General features: G+C 42.2%; 1 protein-coding gene across 3 annotated transcripts in view; it reads left to right on the plus strand.

The window, feature by feature from the left end:
* Positions 1-19,691, plus strand: part of PLCD1 (phospholipase C delta 1) — a 146,578-nt gene that overhangs the window by 108,955 nt on the left and 17,932 nt on the right. For all 3 annotated transcript variants that reach the window (XM_077268703.1, XM_077268705.1, XM_077268706.1), the window contains exons 3-7: positions 7,651-7,879; positions 11,143-11,272; positions 13,777-14,005; positions 17,000-17,201; positions 18,403-18,547. In XM_077268703.1, coding sequence (XP_077124818.1) covers positions 7,651-7,879; positions 11,143-11,272; positions 13,777-14,005; positions 17,000-17,201; positions 18,403-18,547 — 935 coding nt within the window. The remainder of the gene's footprint in view (positions 1-7,650; positions 7,880-11,142; positions 11,273-13,776; positions 14,006-16,999; positions 17,202-18,402; positions 18,548-19,691) is intronic.

Below are 19,691 nucleotides of genomic sequence, written 5' to 3' on the forward strand. Positions count from 1 at the left end.
ACCGATGTAGAGAAAGAAAGTATGATGCATTTATATTAGACAGGTACGCTATGTCCCACATTATTGTGTGAAGAACCAGCTCTGCTCCATGGGTAGTACTGCTGGCTAAATGTCAGGCAAAGGAACCTTTTAAAGCGGTTTTCTCAACATCGTAACTGGGTAAAATTGCAAATTAAAAAAACATGCAAGTTATTAAAAATCCTCTCCATTCTCAAGAAGAGCAAGATTTTTAATTCCATTTTGTACTGCTTGTTGCCTAGGTTACCAGCCACCTCTGCAGTCTATCTGCATGGCCGGTCACTTGGGCAAGGAATGCAGGGTTTACAAGCTGTTTGCTATACAGCTTACAAGCTGTGCTCTGAATCTGACCAGATCCCTGGATTCGGCCAGGTTCTGTGCTCTTCCAAGGCTGAAAAAGTGACTCTGCTATCAGCACAGTTTAGACCATCAGCTCAGTCATACCACGTCCCAAACTGTCAGCTGTCAGTTTTCATGCATGCAGGAAGCATAAAATTAGTTTTTCATGATTACCACTGAAATTTGGAAAAGCGAGGAGAGATGTTGTTTAATAATCTGTTGTTAAAGGGGTTGTCCACTGTGCACAATCCCCTTTTTATTACAAGGGTTTCCTAGTGATTTTGTGATCACAGGGTGTCCCCCTTTTATGATCCCCAAGGATTAGCTGTAATCTGTGAGGCTACCAAGCAGCAAACTCCAGCATCATCAGGTAATGTGCCCTGGGGCTCCCCTTGCAGGTAAAGTGCCCAGCTGCTACCCTTGCAGGTAATGTGCCCTGCACCTACCCTAGCAGGTAAAGTGCCCAAGTGCTACCCTTGCAGGGAATGTGCCCAGGGGCTACCCTTGCAGGCAATGTGCCCAGGGGCTACCCTTGCAGGCAATGTGCCCAGGGGCTACCCTTGCAGGGAATGTGCCCAGGGGCTACCCTTGCAGGCAATGTGCCCAGGGGCTACCCTTGCAGGGAATGTACCCAGGGGCTACCCTTGCAGGGAATGTGCCCAGGGGCTACCCTTGCAGGGAATGTGCCCAGGGGCTACCCTTGCAGGGAATGTGCCCAGGGGCTACCCTTGCAGGGAATGTGCCCAGGGGCTACCCTTGCAGGCAATGTATCTTATGACTACTATGGCAGATCTTAATCTCCTCAGCCCTGGTGTAGTTGTAATATGATGTGGAATACATTATCCTTATTTTGGGGGTGATTGGTGTTACTTGACCTTTCCTATTTATGAGCCCTCTATCTGCAGCTTCCTGTGTGATAGGACTGCTTTGTGCACAGCTCTATTGTGGAGCTGCAGTAAGTTTATGTGAATGTCGAGGTAACAGACCGGAATACATAACCTTCTTGGATTGAAGCCATGTTGTATTGTGCTTCATGCAAATTCCTTGATCGTCTGAAACCATGAAACCAAAGTTAACCGCACATTTACATGTTGGCGTATGGCCTCTATCTCCGATATCCTGCCGAGTCTTCCTTAGGAAGATAAGTAAACATAAAAGTAAGTTAGTGTTACATTGTGATTTATTAACTTCCATTGGTATGACATTTTACATTTGTATGGTACCTTAAATTTGGATATACCGGTATTTCCTTTAAAGCCTGAATCACAGTGCATTAAAGGGAACCGGTCACATAAAACCGATATTATCCTGCAGGTATGGGGTCAATATGCAGGTTAATTGCATTCTGAACCTGTCTGGCGCCCACAATTGGACCTCCGTTGTTGCTGCTGGGAGGATATGAACTTTATTCCTCTCGACAGCGTTCTTGTTTCATTTACTGGGGAGCACCTGCACGGGTTCAGTCACTGCTCTGTGTATAGAGAGCGGTGGCTGTAACCGCATCCACCGCAATGACTGAGAGCCGTCCCTAATATTCAGCTGCTGTCAGTCAGGGCCGGGGCCACAGTTACAGCCTCCGCTCTCTATACCCAGAGTGGTGACTGAACCTGCGCTGGCCTGCCCTCGTGACTGAAACCTGAACGTTACTGGAGGGAATTAAGTTAATTTCCTCCAAAACTCTAACCTAAGGGGTGTGTCTCTATAGTCTGACACTTTGTCAAAGGGGTGTGTCTCTACAGTATGATACTGTCAGCATGATTGGACAGTTCCACAGTATAAGGACCCGCTCCTAACTATAAGATCGCATTCAGACTGCAGTATAAAGCATACCGAGAACAGATCGCAATTCTCGGACTGGCTGCTGCTGTCCTGACCAGAGCTTCAGTCCTCAGACTGACTATGGCTCTCCTGACCAGAGCTTGTGTCCTCAGACTGACCATAGCTCTCCCGAATAGTTGCTTCCTCAGACTGACCATGCCTCTCCTGACCAGATTGTGCGTCCTCAAACTGACCATGGCTCTCCTGACCAGAGCTTGCGTCCTCACACTGACCATAGCTCTCCTGACCAGTTGCTTCCTCAGACTGGCCATGGCTTTCCTGACCAGAGGTTGCATCCTCAGACTGACCATGACTCTCCTGACCAGAGCTTGCGTCCTCAGACTGACCATAACTCTCCTGACCAGTTGCTTCCTCAGACTGACCATGGCTTTCCTGACCAGAGGTTGCATCCTCAGACTGACCATGACTCTCCTGACCAGAGCTTGCGTCCTTGAACTGACCATGGCTCTGACCAGAGCTCAAATCCTTGGACTGGTCGCAGCTCTCCTGACCAGAGCTTTGGTCGGGGGACATCCACCGGCCATTCTGAACATTGCGGTCCATTCTGTCAGACTTCCACGACCTTCTTACTGCTCCCTATCGGTTATTGAAGGGGGCGTGTTTCTACATTTTCTGAATAGGCAGCACTGATTGGACACTTTCAGGATGTAGTAACACGCTCCTAACTTGTTACACCCGGTTGTCAATTTTTCATAAGTTTCTAGTAAGAGTAATAGAGCATTAAAACAAGGGTAAAACATGTTCCAGATTTTTTTTTTCTTTCATAGGGTACTCACATATTTGCTAAAACAAAAATGTCGGCAGAGAGTAGAGATCCTCTATAACACCAGGTCCGTATAGCACGGTTAGGCATGTTTTTCACTTTTGCGGGAAAGACTTCTGTACTCTCACAGGACAGGATGTGCTTCCGACATCCTCGGACCGCTGTAACAATACGTATGTAATTGTATAGTTAATTTTACACATGCTACTGGGTAAGAAATAATGAAAACCGCTTACGCTCTGACATACAAATCTGTCAGATTTTCTTTGACCACCGAATATTTGCGGAACAAATATGGAGTTATTAACCTGAACATGATTGCTGTAACAGGAGTATCGGCCATTGTTGTACACGCTCGGTAATACAGAAGTGGCAGGGTGTGACCTCTATTCACTGGAAAAATCAGAGAGATCCGCTTCCAGCCAATGTTTGCTGTGACTTTCTCCTTTTATGACTGGACTTTGTGTTGAACTGCCTTCCATACTTGTGCTTTATCCCTTCTCGGTTGGACAGCAGATGAATTTGGCACGCAGCCCGAGAGCCAGATTCGGCACACCCCGAGTATAATCAGGATGACCCGTAGGACATTGTGCCCCCGATCTGTTTGTCCATGTGAAGCATCTGTATTTACAATGGCACTTCCACCTGCTCCACCTCATCCTTTAGTTTTGTGCTTGCCGGGGAAAAAAGAAATAGACTCATCCATGGCATTCGGAAAGTATTTGGCTATTGGGTTGAAAATGTACAGCGGCATCATTTCCAAAATAAATACATTCTTCACCTTATGAAGAATAAGAGTAATCGCAATAAGGAGAGAAAAAATGCATCCGATTCCTCACTCATATCATAGAAAACAAAGTCAACTGGCACATCCAAGCCACGTGAAATGAATGTGACATGGTATTTTCACGTCTTAAAATATGTCTGTTTTATTGGGGTAAATGTGCAGGTGCACGCTACTGTGACTGCAAGACAAATATGCAACATCAGGGCTATATATTAACATTTTCCATCCAAGGCTATGTTCACACGTTGTGTTTTTGCTGCTTTTTTTTAATGCGCATTTTAAGCTGCGTTTTACACTGCCAGCAAAATCTATGAGATTTCCAAAATCTCAGGCACACACCTTGTTTTTATTTCCTGAGTGAATTGGAAAATTCCTGTGTTTTTGAAACATGTCACTTCTTTCAGCGTTTTTGCAGCCATAGAAAGCAATGAGTAAGTGCAAAAATGTAGCAAAAAATACAGGTATTAGGTTTTGCTGCCTTTTTAGTGAAAAAAGCAGGTACAATAGTATGTGAAACCCATTTATTTGTGTGATTTTTTTTTTTCCCAAGTTTAGACCATAATGTGTTGGTCTCCTCACCTGAAAATGCCAGTTAGGATTAGTGGTTAGTGATGCATGTGATGCATGTAAAGTAAACATTAGCCGACCAAGGTGTGAAATTGAACAATAGTCAGTCCTTGAGTTGGTCAAGTAAAGTGTGAAACTATACTGTGTCCTCCAAACTCAATGCATTACCATTAGGTGAACTATTCCCAACCAATTTACCTCCCGCAGCTGTTACATTTGTAATTATGTATTTTTTCAAGAACTCGTGTGAACTTTTGGGTTCAGAATAGTCACTATTTTTCCAGACATAAAAATCTTTTTCCACTAAATAATTTGATCAAATTGCCCTTTTTTCCCAAAATGGTTTTCTGGTGTCACATCATGTGTCTTGCATTGGTGGCAGAACTCCTTGCATTGTATTGTATTCATGTTGATGTGGTGGAAGCAAAGCTGAACTTTGGGATCCTGAGAAACGCAGCAAAACCTGCTTTTTGTTAGCGGCTTCTTTACTGCCAAGAGAGCAGGTTTTGCCTGCAGAAAAAAAGTCAGTAAAAACTCAACGTGTGAACATAGTCTTAATTAGTAATTGCACTAAAGAAGTTGTCTATTAACTTTATATTGATGAACTATCCTTAAAGGGAAACTGTAACCAGGTTTCTGCTACCTAATTTGAGATCCGCGTGATGTAGGGGCAGAGACCATCATTCCAGCGATGTGCCACTCACTGAGCTACTTGTTGTAGCTTTAATAAAATCACTGTTTACTCAGCAGAAACTTATCACTAGAGGACTAGTAAACCTGCTGCCAAGTAGTGCATCCCTGGCCCACTAACTAATGGCAGCTTTCTGCCTATGCACAGTATACACAGAAAGCTGTCTATCAGTGGTGTGGGTGGGGTTATACAGAGTTCAGCATTCCCGAGAACTGCTAGATCTGCAAATTGGGACTGTGCGGAGTGGAGCACGGCCGCTCCATGCACTCTCAGGCTACTGCAGAGATGCGGCCCAGATCTTACTCTCAATAGGAGCTGATCTGTAGCGCCCGGCAGTGGCCACTAAACAGTTGATAGAGTTGTAGTGTATCCCTCCATATACTATTTACATCCAGCCTACCGCATGGTTGGTCAGGATTAGATTTTTTTGTTTCTTTTTAGAAATTTTGCCAAATTTGTTCACCAGTTGCTTGTGGTATTACATCCAAAAGAAAAGTTGAATGAATGATCTCGTCTTTTTATTTTTGAAAAATTTCCGCACTGTATCTAATTTCTGTAATGATTTTCCATGTCTCATGTTGGGAGAATGGTTATAAATCTGCCTGTTTCCTGGAGAGACAGAGCCGTAGACAGGAGACGTTCTGCAGAGATCATTTGTCTGCAGGGAAATACAGAATGGAAATAAATTGCAACTAATGGATAAGATTCCTTGTAAAAGATGTATTGTCATAGCTCAATATCCTGCAGCTGCAAATACAGAATCTGCATAGTGGAGGTGGTGGCGGCATACCGGAGGTATCTAATGCATGTTGGTGGTGGCGGCATACCGGAGGTATCTAATGCATGGTGGTGGCGGCATACCGGAGGTATCTAATGCATGGTGGTGGTGGCGGCATACCAGAGGTATCTAATGCATGTTGGTGGTGGCGACATACCAGAGGTATCTAATGCATGTTGGTGGTGGCGACATACCAGAGGTATCTAATGCATGGTGGTGGTGGCGACATACCAGAGGTATCTAATGCATGTTGGTGGTGGCGACATACCAGAGGTATCTAATGCATGGTGGTGGTGGCGACATACCAGAGGTATCTAATGCATGGTGGTGGTGGCGACATACCAGAGGTATCTAATGCATGGTGGTGGTGGCGGCATACCAGAGGTATCTAATGCATGGTGGTGGTGGCGGCATACCGGAGGTATCTAATGCATGGTGGTGGTGGCAGCATACCGGAGGTATCTAATGCAGGGGCAGTTTACCGGAGGTATCTAATGCATGGTGGCGGCCTACATGTGAAGACAGCGATCTGGTTACTTTGTATCCATTAGAAAATTGCTGTAACTGCAAAAGCTTACCATAATGAACCTGCAATGTACTTGTAGAATTTCCTAAACAAGTTACCATTTACATTTGTCATTCCAGTTGTGGGGTCCTGTGGATTCCTTACTTTTGCTTTTTTTTGGCTTATCGTTTTAATGTTAGTTAGTGCACTCAAGTTTACTTACTGTGATCCGTAGCTTCATGAACTCTGTGTGTTACAGCGACTACAAGTGTTACATTAATCTAATGATCCCTACCCATCAACTGGCATTTGTATATTGATCAGGCCTCATCTGGAATACTGTGTCCAGTTCTCGGCACCACATTTTAAGAAAGACATTGAAAAACTGTAGCAAATTCAGAGAAGAGCCACCAGGATGGTGAGCGGACTGCAAACTATGTCCTACGAGGTTCTGGGAATGTTTAGCTTGCAAAAAAGAAGGCTAAGAGGAGACTTAATATGTGTCTACAAATATCTGAAGGGCTGTCGGTGTAGAGGGATCATCATTATTCTCATTTGCATATGGAAACATAAGAAGCAATGGAATGAAACTGAAAGGGAAAAGATACAAATTAGATATTAGAAAAAACTTTTGACAGTGAGGGTGATCAATGAGTGGAACAGGCTGCCAGAGAGGTGGTGAGTTCTCCTTCATTGGCATACTTCAAACAGATGTCTGTCCAGCCTCTGTATGAGATGTTTAGGGAGTCCTGCATAGAGCAGGGGGATGGACACGATGACCCTGGAGGTCCCTTCCAACTCTAACATTCTATGTTTCTATGAAAATGATGAATCTTCTTATGGCAGTGACTTTGGTTATTTGGGTTTTATATAATATAGCACAGATACAATTCACCCTTCCCAATGTACATATGTTTGTTCCGGTATATGGGCTATCCACTCCTCTGCATACGGATGGAACTGGTGAGGCACGGAGCGGTCTTGGTAGATAGAAGTCATAACAAAATGTGCATCTGATCCAGCCCGAGATATACTCTAGTATAGTATTTTAAGAAATTACATTTGAATAAAGACGCAATAAATAATTTTTTTTCATTTTTTAATCTTGTGCTGTATCAGATACTGTTTTGTGCCGTTGTCATATAGTGTAATGACTATTTTGGCACAATTTGTAACTATTTTAACAATTTTAAAATTTGGATTTTATCGAGAAGGTGCTGCTAAGTTAGGGCTTCTTGTTGAGCATCTGTCTCAAGTAAGTGTTATGTGATCCAATATGTATATGTAGCAATTAGGGGACATGAGAAAGTTTTGTGTTTTTTTAAAAGTAAGAAATAATTTAATTTCCATTTCTTTTTGTCAGTCAGCATTGATGACGTTGAAGATGTGCGTCCAGGCCATGAGACCGAAGGGATGAAGAGGTTTGCCAGCGAGGTCCCAAGCGATCGGTGTTTCTCCATCATCTTTAAGGGTCAACGAAAGAACCTGGACCTGATTGCCACCTCTAACGAAGAAGCTGCTCACTGGACCGAAGGGTTAAATAAAATTATTCAAAATTCTCGGGCCATGAGCCAAAAGCAGAAGCTTCAGCAGTATCCTTCACATAATGTCTGTGGAGACCGCCTAATAATAAGGCTAGATTATGAAAACAGAAATAGATTAATTTATCACGACGTGTAGAGATTAGTTTTTTAGTTAACAGATTCTTAAAGAAAAGTGTTAGCATGAGAACATAATTGCCATAGAGTTACAGTGACCTTACCATTCCCATCATTGCTTTGCCAATGATCCTACATAGACATTATGTGCATCACCAATTAGTATTTTCTTCCTTTTATTGCCTTATGTGTTTTCTGTGAAGACATTCCCTAATTTCAATACCTAAGAGGCATAACTTGTATCCACTTTCTGTGGAGAGACACAGACCAGTCCCCCACTTCCACTCACTTTGTAAAAAATGTTTTTTTTGGGGGGGAAATTAAGTAGTTTTGTTAGTTGCTTCATTGGCCATTAGGTATTGACTTTTCTTTTTCTGCATATGCCCCTTCCCGACATGATCTATTTAGGCCTCATTGAGATGGGTTTTGTCATTTTGCTCATCATTCACTGACATTCATTTCTATGTTGTGGAGAGTGTTCTAACAACCAGGGCCTGCTGATATCTCCTGTTGTCACTATCTTTGTATCTAAGAGATTTGGCAATGTACAGAAATGAAAGGGATCACAGGATTAGGGTCCCTAGAGGGATTGAAAACCGCAACAAAAAAAACATTTAAAAAAGTATGTATATATGCAGCATCCTTTTCCCCATTTTGAAAATAAAAAGTGGCATTTTGTATTGCCGCTTTTCCAGACATCAGATCTATTAGAATATAATATACATAAATGTATAGTTAAAAATTACTTAACCCACATTAACGAAGTTGGGATAGAGACTGCCAGAATTGTCATTTTTCATTCACCATACCTCCCTCCCAAAAAATGAAATAAAATGTGACCAAAAAAGCGCTCACAAGCCCTCACACACTTCCATCAACGGAAAACTACAAGTTGTTGCTCTTGGAAAAGCAAACACTGTAAAATCATAAAATGGCTGCATTGAGAAGGGGTTAAATATATCTTCTATTGCTTTTCCCTTAGTTTGCCTGGCATGTATACACTTCATACCTAAGCCACCAGCAGAAGTATCGCTAGTATGGCTAGTCGGCCTGTCTAATAAATACAGAGTCCTCTCCAGCACTTGCTTTTTGTGGAATAATGACCATAATCATCTCTAATTCTGACATCGGCTCCATATTTATCTCCATGTAACTGTGCGTATATATTTAGTGGTGTATTATGTAAACTATCCACTATGTTTTATAGTGCACGTATGTTCCTAATTACAGGGAGCAGTAAGCGCAGGGCGTGGGTCGGAGGATAAAAATACGTATGACCCGTCCTACTGCTGAGATCTTGTAATTATCGAGTGGCACGTTGTGTAGCGGTGCGGTGAGGCACCAGCACATCAGAGGTAATAGGCCCCTCTGCCATCTGGCACGCTACAGCTTACCTGGCTGTAGGAAACGGACACTGGTTTAGGGTTTGTAGCCTCCGTTCACATGCAGGGGTTTGTGGTTTGTGCAGCTATCCAACTTGCATGCGGAGTCCAGGTAGCTAGGACCTAATGTTGATTGTAATATGAGATCTTTTAGGTGACGTCAAAGACTCTTTCCACCATTCTCCCTCCACAACTTTTCTGAATGTCTGACCCAACATTGTTTTAGGTCCCGTCCCTGCTTTTCTAATCCATCATTAGAGGTCGGAGCTCAGTTTTTCTCTTGAAAATGAAGAGCTAAATGCTAAGCCTAGCTAATGGGTCTACCTGCATACGTGGCACAACGCTCTCTACACCATTCATTTGTGTAGGGAAGTAAAAGGATCACATGGGAGAGGTTTTTCTCCGCTGATCTATTTTTACAATAACATCCAGAGAGATCGAGTGATCCCCAAGGATATATGCGATAACCAGAGGAAAATCTGGTGTCTATATCAGTAGCTTGTAGCACTCCAGCTATTCTATAGCTACTCTAGCTCTCGGGACACGCTGGGCGTTCTTCCACAACACCTGTTGGGTACTGCAAGTTGCTACTCACCCAAGCTCTCAGATATTTGGTTTTATTGGTACTAGTTTTCCTTATGTGGCATTTTAGGATTGCAGATGGGTGGCTTAGAAGATGGATTTGATGATATCTGGATTTATGTGGTGGTTTTATTCTAGATTGCCGGTTGAGTTGGCCGTGTGATAGATTGTGGCAGATTGCAGGACATGAGGGTCACTGTTTGGAACATCGTCTAGACTGCGTTGAAGTTGACTATTTGTTGATTAAAAGAATGCACTGATCGGTTTCTCTGTACTTTTTTTAACTTCTACTATATTAAATATGATTAGTGTGATTCCATGAAAAATGCCCATATCCATGAATGCATACACAGAAAATTCCCCTCATGGAAAATTGCCCTCATAGAAAATTCCCCACACAGAAATTTACCCACATGGACAAAATAACAGCTTATTAAAACAGTTTATTAAAGAGGGCCAAACGGTCAAACCTGTACTTGCACACAGAAAATTGGGCACATACCGGCATAGCAGGGGTCACATCTGTGGAGTCGGTAAGCCAAACCTCCGACTCAGGGTCCGGAGCGATAAAACATATATTACAGGTCGGGGCAATTTTCCATGTGGGCAATTTTCTGCGTGGGCAACTTTCCTTTTGGGCAATTTTCCTGTGGGCATTTATGACTTTGGGTGTCTTTCCTGTAGACATGTTTTTTGGGGGGCATTTTTTTGGTTACTGATTTGTGTATGTGCCATATCTTCTTGCGAGACCTCCTGAGTAGTGTCCTGAACACCCATTTCATAGTCATTTTAAAGAGCTTATCCACTACTTTAATATTGATGGCCTATCCTTTGGATTGGTCATCAATGTCTGATCGGTGGAAGTGCGATCTCTCAGTGTGTTCGGCAACTGGAACTAACCAGTTAGAGTTGACCAGTGCACTTTTGTCTTCTGATGGTGGCAGCGGCCGGGTACTGCACATCCACCCCGAAATCAGTAGGGGAGGATGTGCAGTACCCGGCAGCGGCCACTCGAAAGTAGACTGAGCTGCGCTGTGCAGTTCCATAAATGGTTAGTTCCTGCACCTCCACCGACCACAAGCACAGCTGATCCAGGTGTCGCACCCTCACCAATCAGACATTGATGATCTATCCTAAGGGTAGGCTATCAGTGTTTAAGTAGTGGACAACCTCTTTAAGGAAGTGTAAAATTTAGATCTTCACTACCATAGTAATCCTTAATAATATCAATAGTTGGATCCACACATGTCTGCGGAAAGCTGATAAAAACAAGGACAACAAAATGAGCTTAAAAGAGTTGAAGCGCTTCCTGCAAGAAGTCAACTTCGAAACTGACGATAACTATGCCAAACAGATATTTCAGGTATGATCTCTAGATTTGCAATTTTGACAATGCTACTGTATTTTTGACATCCACAGTTGCATCTGATTATTTTTATTTATTTTTTTACACATCCAACTTTCTTAATCTGTGATGTCCAGACCGACCATGGGTCTCCTGACCTGAAGTCCTTTCCCTCGTATACAGTGGGGCAAAAAAGTATTTAGTCAGTCAGCAATAGTGCAAGTTCCACCACTTAAAAAGATGAGAGGCGTCTGTAATTTACATCATAGGTAGACCTCAACTATGGGAGACAAACTGAGAAACAAAAATCCAGAAAATCACATTGTCTGTTTTTTTTATCATTTTATTTGCATATTATGGTGGAAAATAAGTATTTGGTCAGAAACAAACAATCAAGATTTCTGGCTCTTACAGACCTGTAACTTCTTCTTTAAGAGTCTCCTCTTTCCTCCACTCATTACCTGTAGTAATGGCACCTGTTTAAACTTGTTATCAGTATAAAAAGACACCTGTGCACACCCTCAAACAGTCTGACTCCAAACTCCACTATGGTGAAGACCAAAGAGCTGTCAAAGGACACCAGAAACAAAATTGTAGCCCTGCACCAGGCTGGGAAGACTGAATCTGCAATAGCCAACCAGCTTGGAGTGAAGAAATCAACAGTGGGAGCAATAATTAGAAAATGGAAGACATTCAAGACCACTGATAATCTCCCTCGATCTGGGGCTCCACGCAAAATCCCACCCCGTGGGGTCAGAATGATCACAAGAACGGTGAGCAAAAATCCCAGAACCACGCGGGGGGACCTAGTGAATGAACTGCAGAGAGCTGGAACCAATGTAACAAGGCCTACCATAAGTAACACACTACGCCACCATGGACTCAGATCCTGCAGTGCCAGACGTGTCCCACTGCTTAAGCCAGTACATGTCCGGGCCCGTCTGAAGTTTGCTAGAGAGCATTTGGATGATCCAGAGGAGTTTTGGGAGAATGTCCTATGGTCTGATGAAACCAAACTGGAACTGTTTGGTAGAAACACAACTTGTCGTGTTTGGAGGAAAAAGAATACTGAGTTACATCCATCAAACACCATACCTACTGTAAAGCATGGTGGTGGAAACATCATGCTTTGGGGCTGTTTCTCTGCAATGGGGCCAGGACGACTGATCCGGGTACATGAAAGAATGAATGGGGCCATGTATCGTGAGATTTTGAGTGCAAACCTCCTTCCATCAGCAAGGGCATTGAAGATGAAACGTGGCTGGGTCTTTCAACATGACAATGATCCAAAGCACACCGCCAGGGCAACGAAGGAGTGGCTTCGTAAGAAGCATTTCAAGGTCCTGGAGTGGCCTAGCCAGTCTCCAGATCTCAACCCTATAGAAAACCTTTGGAGGGAGTTGAAAGTCCGTGTTGCCAAGCGAAAAGCCAAAAACATCACTGCTCTAGAGGAGATCTGCATGGAGGAATGGGCCAACATACCAACAACAGTGTGTGGCAACCTTGTGAAGACTTACAGAAAACGTTTGACCTCTGTCATTGCCAACAAAGGATGTATTACAAAGTATTGAGATGAAATTTTGTTTCTGACCAAATACTTATTTTCCACCATAATATGCAAATAAAATGATAAAAAAACAGACAGTTTGATTTTCTGGATTTTTTTTTCTCAGTTTGTCTCCCATAGTTGAGGTCTACCTATGATGTAAATTACAGACGCCTCTCATCTTTTTAAGTGGTGGAACTTGCACTATTGCTGACTGACTAAATACTTTTTTGCCCCACTGTATATGAAACTGTTGAAGTCTAGTCAGGAAATCTGTGGACTGGTCTATACATCACGGTCCGTACACAGGCCTTGAAAGTCGAAATAAGTGATATCTATGGGATAGGTTATAACTTGTTGATCTGTGGGCGTTTGACAGCTGTGACCTGCTAATATTTAGTATGCAAATTGTCTCTTCATACTATAACTCTAGGGCCACCTATTGGAAGTAGCAATCCTAAATGTCAATATCGACTCTAACGAGCCTTGTCACATGACATAGGAGAAAAGCCAAAACCACAATCTCAATTTGTAGACACTGTGTTTCATGGTACTGCCCTACTGCCCCTGAAGAGACAATTTGCATATTCCCCAGAGGAGCATTGCCACTTAAGTCTCCTCACCTTGGTATGTCAGGCTTGACGTGTTACTGTCCGCAAGGAGAAACACATTACCCCTTGAATATTTAATATAAAACACATTTTATTTTGCATACATTAAAAAAAAATAACCATACACATTAGGTAGGCACACAGCCATAATAAATTAAAGAATTATTGTGTGAAACGTGAACATTATGTAAAATAAAAAAAAATAAATAAAAAAAATGCTATTTTAATAGACAGTTAAAATAGCAAAAGACTATTGTTGCCACCCTTAACACATTTCCAAGAAAAATGTTTGTTTTTCTTCTTTTTTTCAATATTTAAAAAAATTGCTAATCTTCTCATTAATTCCATTTCTTGCCAATCATCAGCAATGTGACAGATCAAGGACTGGGACCCTGGAGGAGGATGAAATAGAAGAGTTTTACAAGATCCTGACGACACGAGAAGAGATAGATGTCATATTTTCCACATATAAGGACAGTGAGAATTTCATGTCTGCCGCTCCGTTCCAAACGTTCCTGAAGAATGAACAGCAGGAGGATGTGACCTTAGACCACGCCAAGTCATTAATAGCAAAGTATGAGCCAAGTGAAGAAGGTAGGCGGCTGTTACTGCTTGGCATCATCTTCTTGTGCCATTGTGTAGCCTTGCGAATGAGAAGACACGTCCCCTACAACTGCTGCAGTTACTGTAAAATGAGGAATTCTATGGAGATGAGAGTTCATACACACAACCATACCCAGATACAGTGGTAATACACAGAGGCAAACAAAAAGTATGTGCCCCTCTCATTATACGTAGACTGGATGCTGCAGAGGGAGCTGAGTGTGCCAGGACAAATAATATGCAGGAACATTCTTTAAAACAAATCAAAAGAATGGCTTTCCTTCCCCTGTTGTTTTGCATACAAAAATCAATACTTAAAGCAATTTTCCACTATTTCAGTTTTTTTTAAAAAATTTTTTTTTAAAGAGCTGGAAGTGAAGACCGGACACAGAATGTATAATCAGAATCAGGCATGGTGAGCTAAACATATGGACATAGTCGCTATTCTGCTGATTTAATAGGTACCTTGATTGTAGAAATCTGAAGCCTGGTTATTCTTTATTCACCAAAAGAAGTTTTGGGGCAACAAGCCGTTCATGCATCGGAGCCAGCCTGTGGGGTTGGGACCTGATGAGCTCAATGATGAGCCAAGATCTCAATCTGCACATGCGCTGCCATTTTCCTGAAGCCTGCGGGGAGGTGATCGTGTGGGTGTGCCAACACTGGCGCCATTTTCCTGAAGCCTGCTGGGAGGTGATCGTGTGCATGTACCAGCACTGGCGCCATTTTCCTGAAGCCTGCTGGGAGGTGATCGTGTGCATGTGCCAGCACTGGCGCCATTTTCCTGAAGCCTGCTGGGAGGTGATCGTGTGCATGTGCCAGCACTGGCGCCATTTTCCTGAAGCCTGCTGGGAGGTGATCGTGTGCATGTGCCAACACTGGTGCTATTTTAATAAAGCCTGCTGGGAAGTGATCGTGTGGGTGTGCCCACACTGGCGCCATTTTCCTGAAGCCTGCTGGGAGGTGATCGTGTGGGTGTGCCCACACTGGCGCCATTTTCCTGAATTCTGCTGGGAGGTGATCGTGTGGGTGTGCCAACACTGGCGCCATTTTAATGAAGCCTGCTGGGAGGTGATCGTGTGCGTTTGCCAACACTGGCACCATTTTAATGAAGCCTGCTGGGAGGTGATTGTGTGCGTTTGCCAACACTGGCACCATTTTAATGAAGCCTGCTGGGAGGTGATTGTGTGAGTGTGCCAACACTGGCACCATTTTAATGAAGCTTACAACCAGATTGATCTGCACAAGCGCTGCCCATGGCTAGGACAGCGCCGAATTTTAAACGGTATGTAAATACTGTTCTATTGGTGAATAAAGAATATCTAAGCTGCCGATTATTACACTCAAGGTACCTATTAAATCATCAGAACAGCGACTTTATGCCCATATGTTTAGTTAATCATGCCTGATCCTGATGACAGGTTTTCTTTCAGCATTTGGGTTTATTTTCTGTTTCTGGACTTCTATGGGTCCATTTTTAAAATAGTTATAAGTACTGAACGAGCCCTTCCAAGGTTGTTTCTTTTTATTATTATTTTTAAGACTGATCCAATATTCATTTATAAATTTGGACGTGTCTGCCCTTCATCTTCTAAAAATGATAAATAAGCATTTACCGCTATATATACTTTTACATGTAACACAAAAACGGGTGTACCCAGAAAAGCCTGGGTCCCACAGCAATGTTTTAAGTAGTTATCCCTCCTTGAATGAACACTTACTATCTGAAATGAAGAAAGTCAAAGAGTTTTTGACAAATTGGCACGTTATTCCCTACAACAGGATAACTTGCTAATCGCTGTGGACCACTGGGACCACTAACCTAGAATGGGCTCTGCAGAGTCTTAAGTGGTGTGCGTGTTCAACCTCCGCTCCGTTTATTGTCCATGGCTCTCCCAGCAGTAGCTGGACTGTGCGCTTGGCTTCCTCGGACGGTCCCATAGAGAGTGGACGGAGCAGAGGTGGGACTCTGTATATCCCTGTTCTTAGGATAACTGAGTCCCTGTGATCGGACCCCCAGAGATCCGCAAGCTATCCTCTATCCATAACTTGAGATCTTGGGCAAACGTAAGGTAAGCACACACTTGTTTTGTAAGTTCCATTATTCCTAAGCCTGTTTGGTGAGGGACGCTTGTTGCTGTATTGTTTTTCTAACAGCTAAGCAAAGTTATGTTCTGTTATCGCAGACCAAACACCATTACAGTGGCGTGTAAAAGTTTGGGCACCACTGCAAAATTACTGTCATTGTGAACGGTTCAGCAAGTTGAACATGAAATGATCCCTAACATTAGCGGTGACACACTTCCTTTGTATTTTAAGCAAAAAAAAAATATTGACGTTTTTTTACGTTTTAAAAATTACAAAAAGTTTGGGCGCCTTTGTAGATTTGTGTGCTCAGATAACTTTGACCAAGGTGTATATATATATATATATATATATATATATATATTCATCTGTTACATTTTAAAAATAAAAAAAAAGGGAAAATGGGTAGAAGCAAAAGTTTGAGCACCCTGCTTGGTTAGTACCTAGTAGCACCTCCTTTCAGAAGTATCACAGCTTGTAAACGCTTTTTGTAGCCAGACGGGAGTCTCTGAATTGTTGTTTGAGGGATTTTCATCCATTCATCTTTTGAAAATTCTTCCAGTTCTGTGATATTCCTGGGTCGTCTTGCATGAAATGCTATTTTCGTTAAAAGGGCTAAGAGTTAAAAGTGATACATTTACATTGTACTTTAGGCAAAAATTAATGAATTAAAGAAAAAAAATAAATAAATATATATATATATATATATATATATATATATATATATATATATATATATAATATTGTATGCATGTATTTTTTTTCTTGGATTGTTTTCCTGTCTTTTTTAGGGAATAGTAAAACAAAATGGTGTTCTTGTTAACAAATGGTTAAGGGATCCTTAATCAACATTTTAAGCCTTTTAGATTTTCCTAAAGCTTTGCCGGTTTTTCGTTGCAGGTAAAAAACAGCAGTCTATGACTAAAGATGGCTTCCTCATTTATCTGTTGTCTGAAGATGGCAATATATTCAACCCGGCTCACGGAAAAGTTTATCAGGACATGAAGCAGCCGCTGTGTCACTACTTCATCTCCTCCTCACACAACACTTACCTGATGGAAGACCAGCTGAAGGGGCCGAGCAGCACCGAAGCTTATATCCGGTGAGGTCCTTCTAGTCCAGGAATGTCGCCTCGCAGTATACCTGCACGACAGCTGCTCCCTGAAGTTATATTTGACTTATCTGACAACTAAAGAAAAATTTGCTACTTGCACAGTACCTTAATGTATACCCTAAAACATCTCTTAAAGGGCACCTGTCACATTGTGCATGTCACCCGATTGGAGGACAGCATGGTGTAGAGATGGAGAAACTGAGCAGAATAATATATAGATATGTTGGAAAAGATTCAGTATAACTTGTATTTTATTCATTGAAATGCCTGGTGTTTGTATGTATATGGGTCCAGTGGGCGGTCCTACTAGTGATTTGCAGCAATCTCTGCATGCACAGCCTTACAGGGAAGTCTGTCAATCACTAGTGAGACCGCCCACTGGACTAATAAGCGTACATACAAAGTGCAAGTTTTGCTGAAACTTAAAATGTATCTGATCCCCTTCCCTGGTGGAAGGGTATTTCTTCTGGAAACAAAAGAATTGGGTATTGAAAGTTAACATGCCCAATCCTCCCAACATCATGTATCGGAGGAGAATCGAAAGGTCCCCATATGCATCAGTGGCCCAGTCCCACTGAAATTCGTGAGGTTGGTCACCATTAATCTAACAAGTGGCCATGTGTAGGTGACCAGCTTCCACTTGATAGTTGTTATGTGTGGGCTGCACTAGCACTTCAGGTAGCACTGGCTGATGTTGTGTACGAAGTGCTGATGGTGATAAATATTCTTACCGATCACCGCATTCTACCATTATCAGTACCGTTCTGCACCTCATCTGCACCGTGTGGCCAGAACTGTGACTTATCGTCTTCTGCGTAGACGGGAAGTCACTTTTTCTGTGCACTTCTATGAGACTCGCATCCAGGCTCTTCTAGAAATAAATTGAAAAAGTTATTCACCGTCTGGTTGTATGTAGATACACAGATCGGGGTTACAGAATACTGTTATTTATTATTATAGCGCCATTTATTCCATGGCGCTTTACATGTGAGGAGGGGTATACATAATAAAAACAGGTACAGTAATCTTAATACAAGTCACGACTGGTACAGGAGGAGAGAGGACCCTGCCCGCGAGGGCTCACTATCTACAAGGGTTATTGAGTATTGATTATTACTGTTCTACTAACGCTATACACAAAGCAGCTCAGTAATGTACAAACAAATTAATCTGATGTATTTTCGTCCAGGGCCCTCACTAAAGGCTGCCGTTGTGTGGAGCTAGACTGCTGGGATGGGCCTAATGGGGAACCGGTTATTTATCATGGCTACACGCTCACTTCCAAGATCCTCTTCAAAGACGTCATCAAAACTATAAAGAACTACGCATTTAAAGTGAGTGGAGAGTCTAGAAATGACACTTATGCCTGCACCAGACATTGTGGTTACGCCGTAGAGGAACTTCATCTTGAAATACTTCCCCCTATTCAACAATTTCAGAAGAGCGTTGCATGGATTCTTGCTAGATCTAGGCACCAGTGTACCCATAGTCGTTTGTTTTGGACACGAAAAAAATAATTTTCTTGTTTTTGTCTCTATATCCTTATGGTGCTTATTGTGGACTCATCTTGTTTAGCTTACTTCCCAGCTTATTTTGCTTGGTGGAGGGCTCAGGAGATTTGTGATTTCAACATGACAGAGGCCACTCAACGCCTCGGTTTTAGCAACCACCAAAGAGATACTGAGTGTAGAATCCTAGAAGATTGGCAGCAGATAAACATCACTTCCTCCATCTCATAAACATCACTTGCTCCAATATATATATATATATATATATATATATATATATATATATATATATATATATATATATATATATATATATATATATATATATATATATATATATATATATATATATATATACACATATATATATATACTTTCTACTTGTCTCCTATTAAAACCCTTCCATCTTGATCCTTATTTGGAAGTTAAATAAAAGTTTTCATAATTTGACCATAATTTTAACATTTTTTTATTTCCAATTTTCCTCTTCCCTATCTATGTTAAACAAGACACTGAAATCTTGCAGTTTTTCCTCCGATGCCTGAGCCTCGCCCAAGGCTGCCGCTTCCTATTCTGCAAAGATCTCTTCAGCAGTCATCTCATATCATCACAGGCAGAATTACAATGAAAGGGAACGCATATCAGTTGATAATACAGGATCCCATAATCACAATAGCTGATGTTCACTGCTCACCTCCTCCCCCGCCCTGCACGGTGACCTCTGCACAAGACACAGAGCATGTCTCCCTTACTCCCAGCTCTCCCATAGATGCCAGTGAACATCTTAAGCATATTGTTGCCTTTGCTTCTTGTGGCTGCTGTAAGCATGATACCTCTAGATTCTTGGTTGCCAACATAATCATGTGCAGAAAATAAAACCTCCTGCAATCAGGAAAGTTGGGAGATGGGCGCCGTGTGGCCGCTTTGGTCAGCGTTTTGGGCTAATTGACAATCCTTTCTATAGTAACAT

This window comes from Ranitomeya variabilis, chromosome 6, assembly GCF_051348905.1.
Source record: "Ranitomeya variabilis isolate aRanVar5 chromosome 6, aRanVar5.hap1, whole genome shotgun sequence".
Lineage (NCBI taxonomy): Eukaryota > Metazoa > Chordata > Amphibia > Anura > Dendrobatidae > Ranitomeya > Ranitomeya variabilis.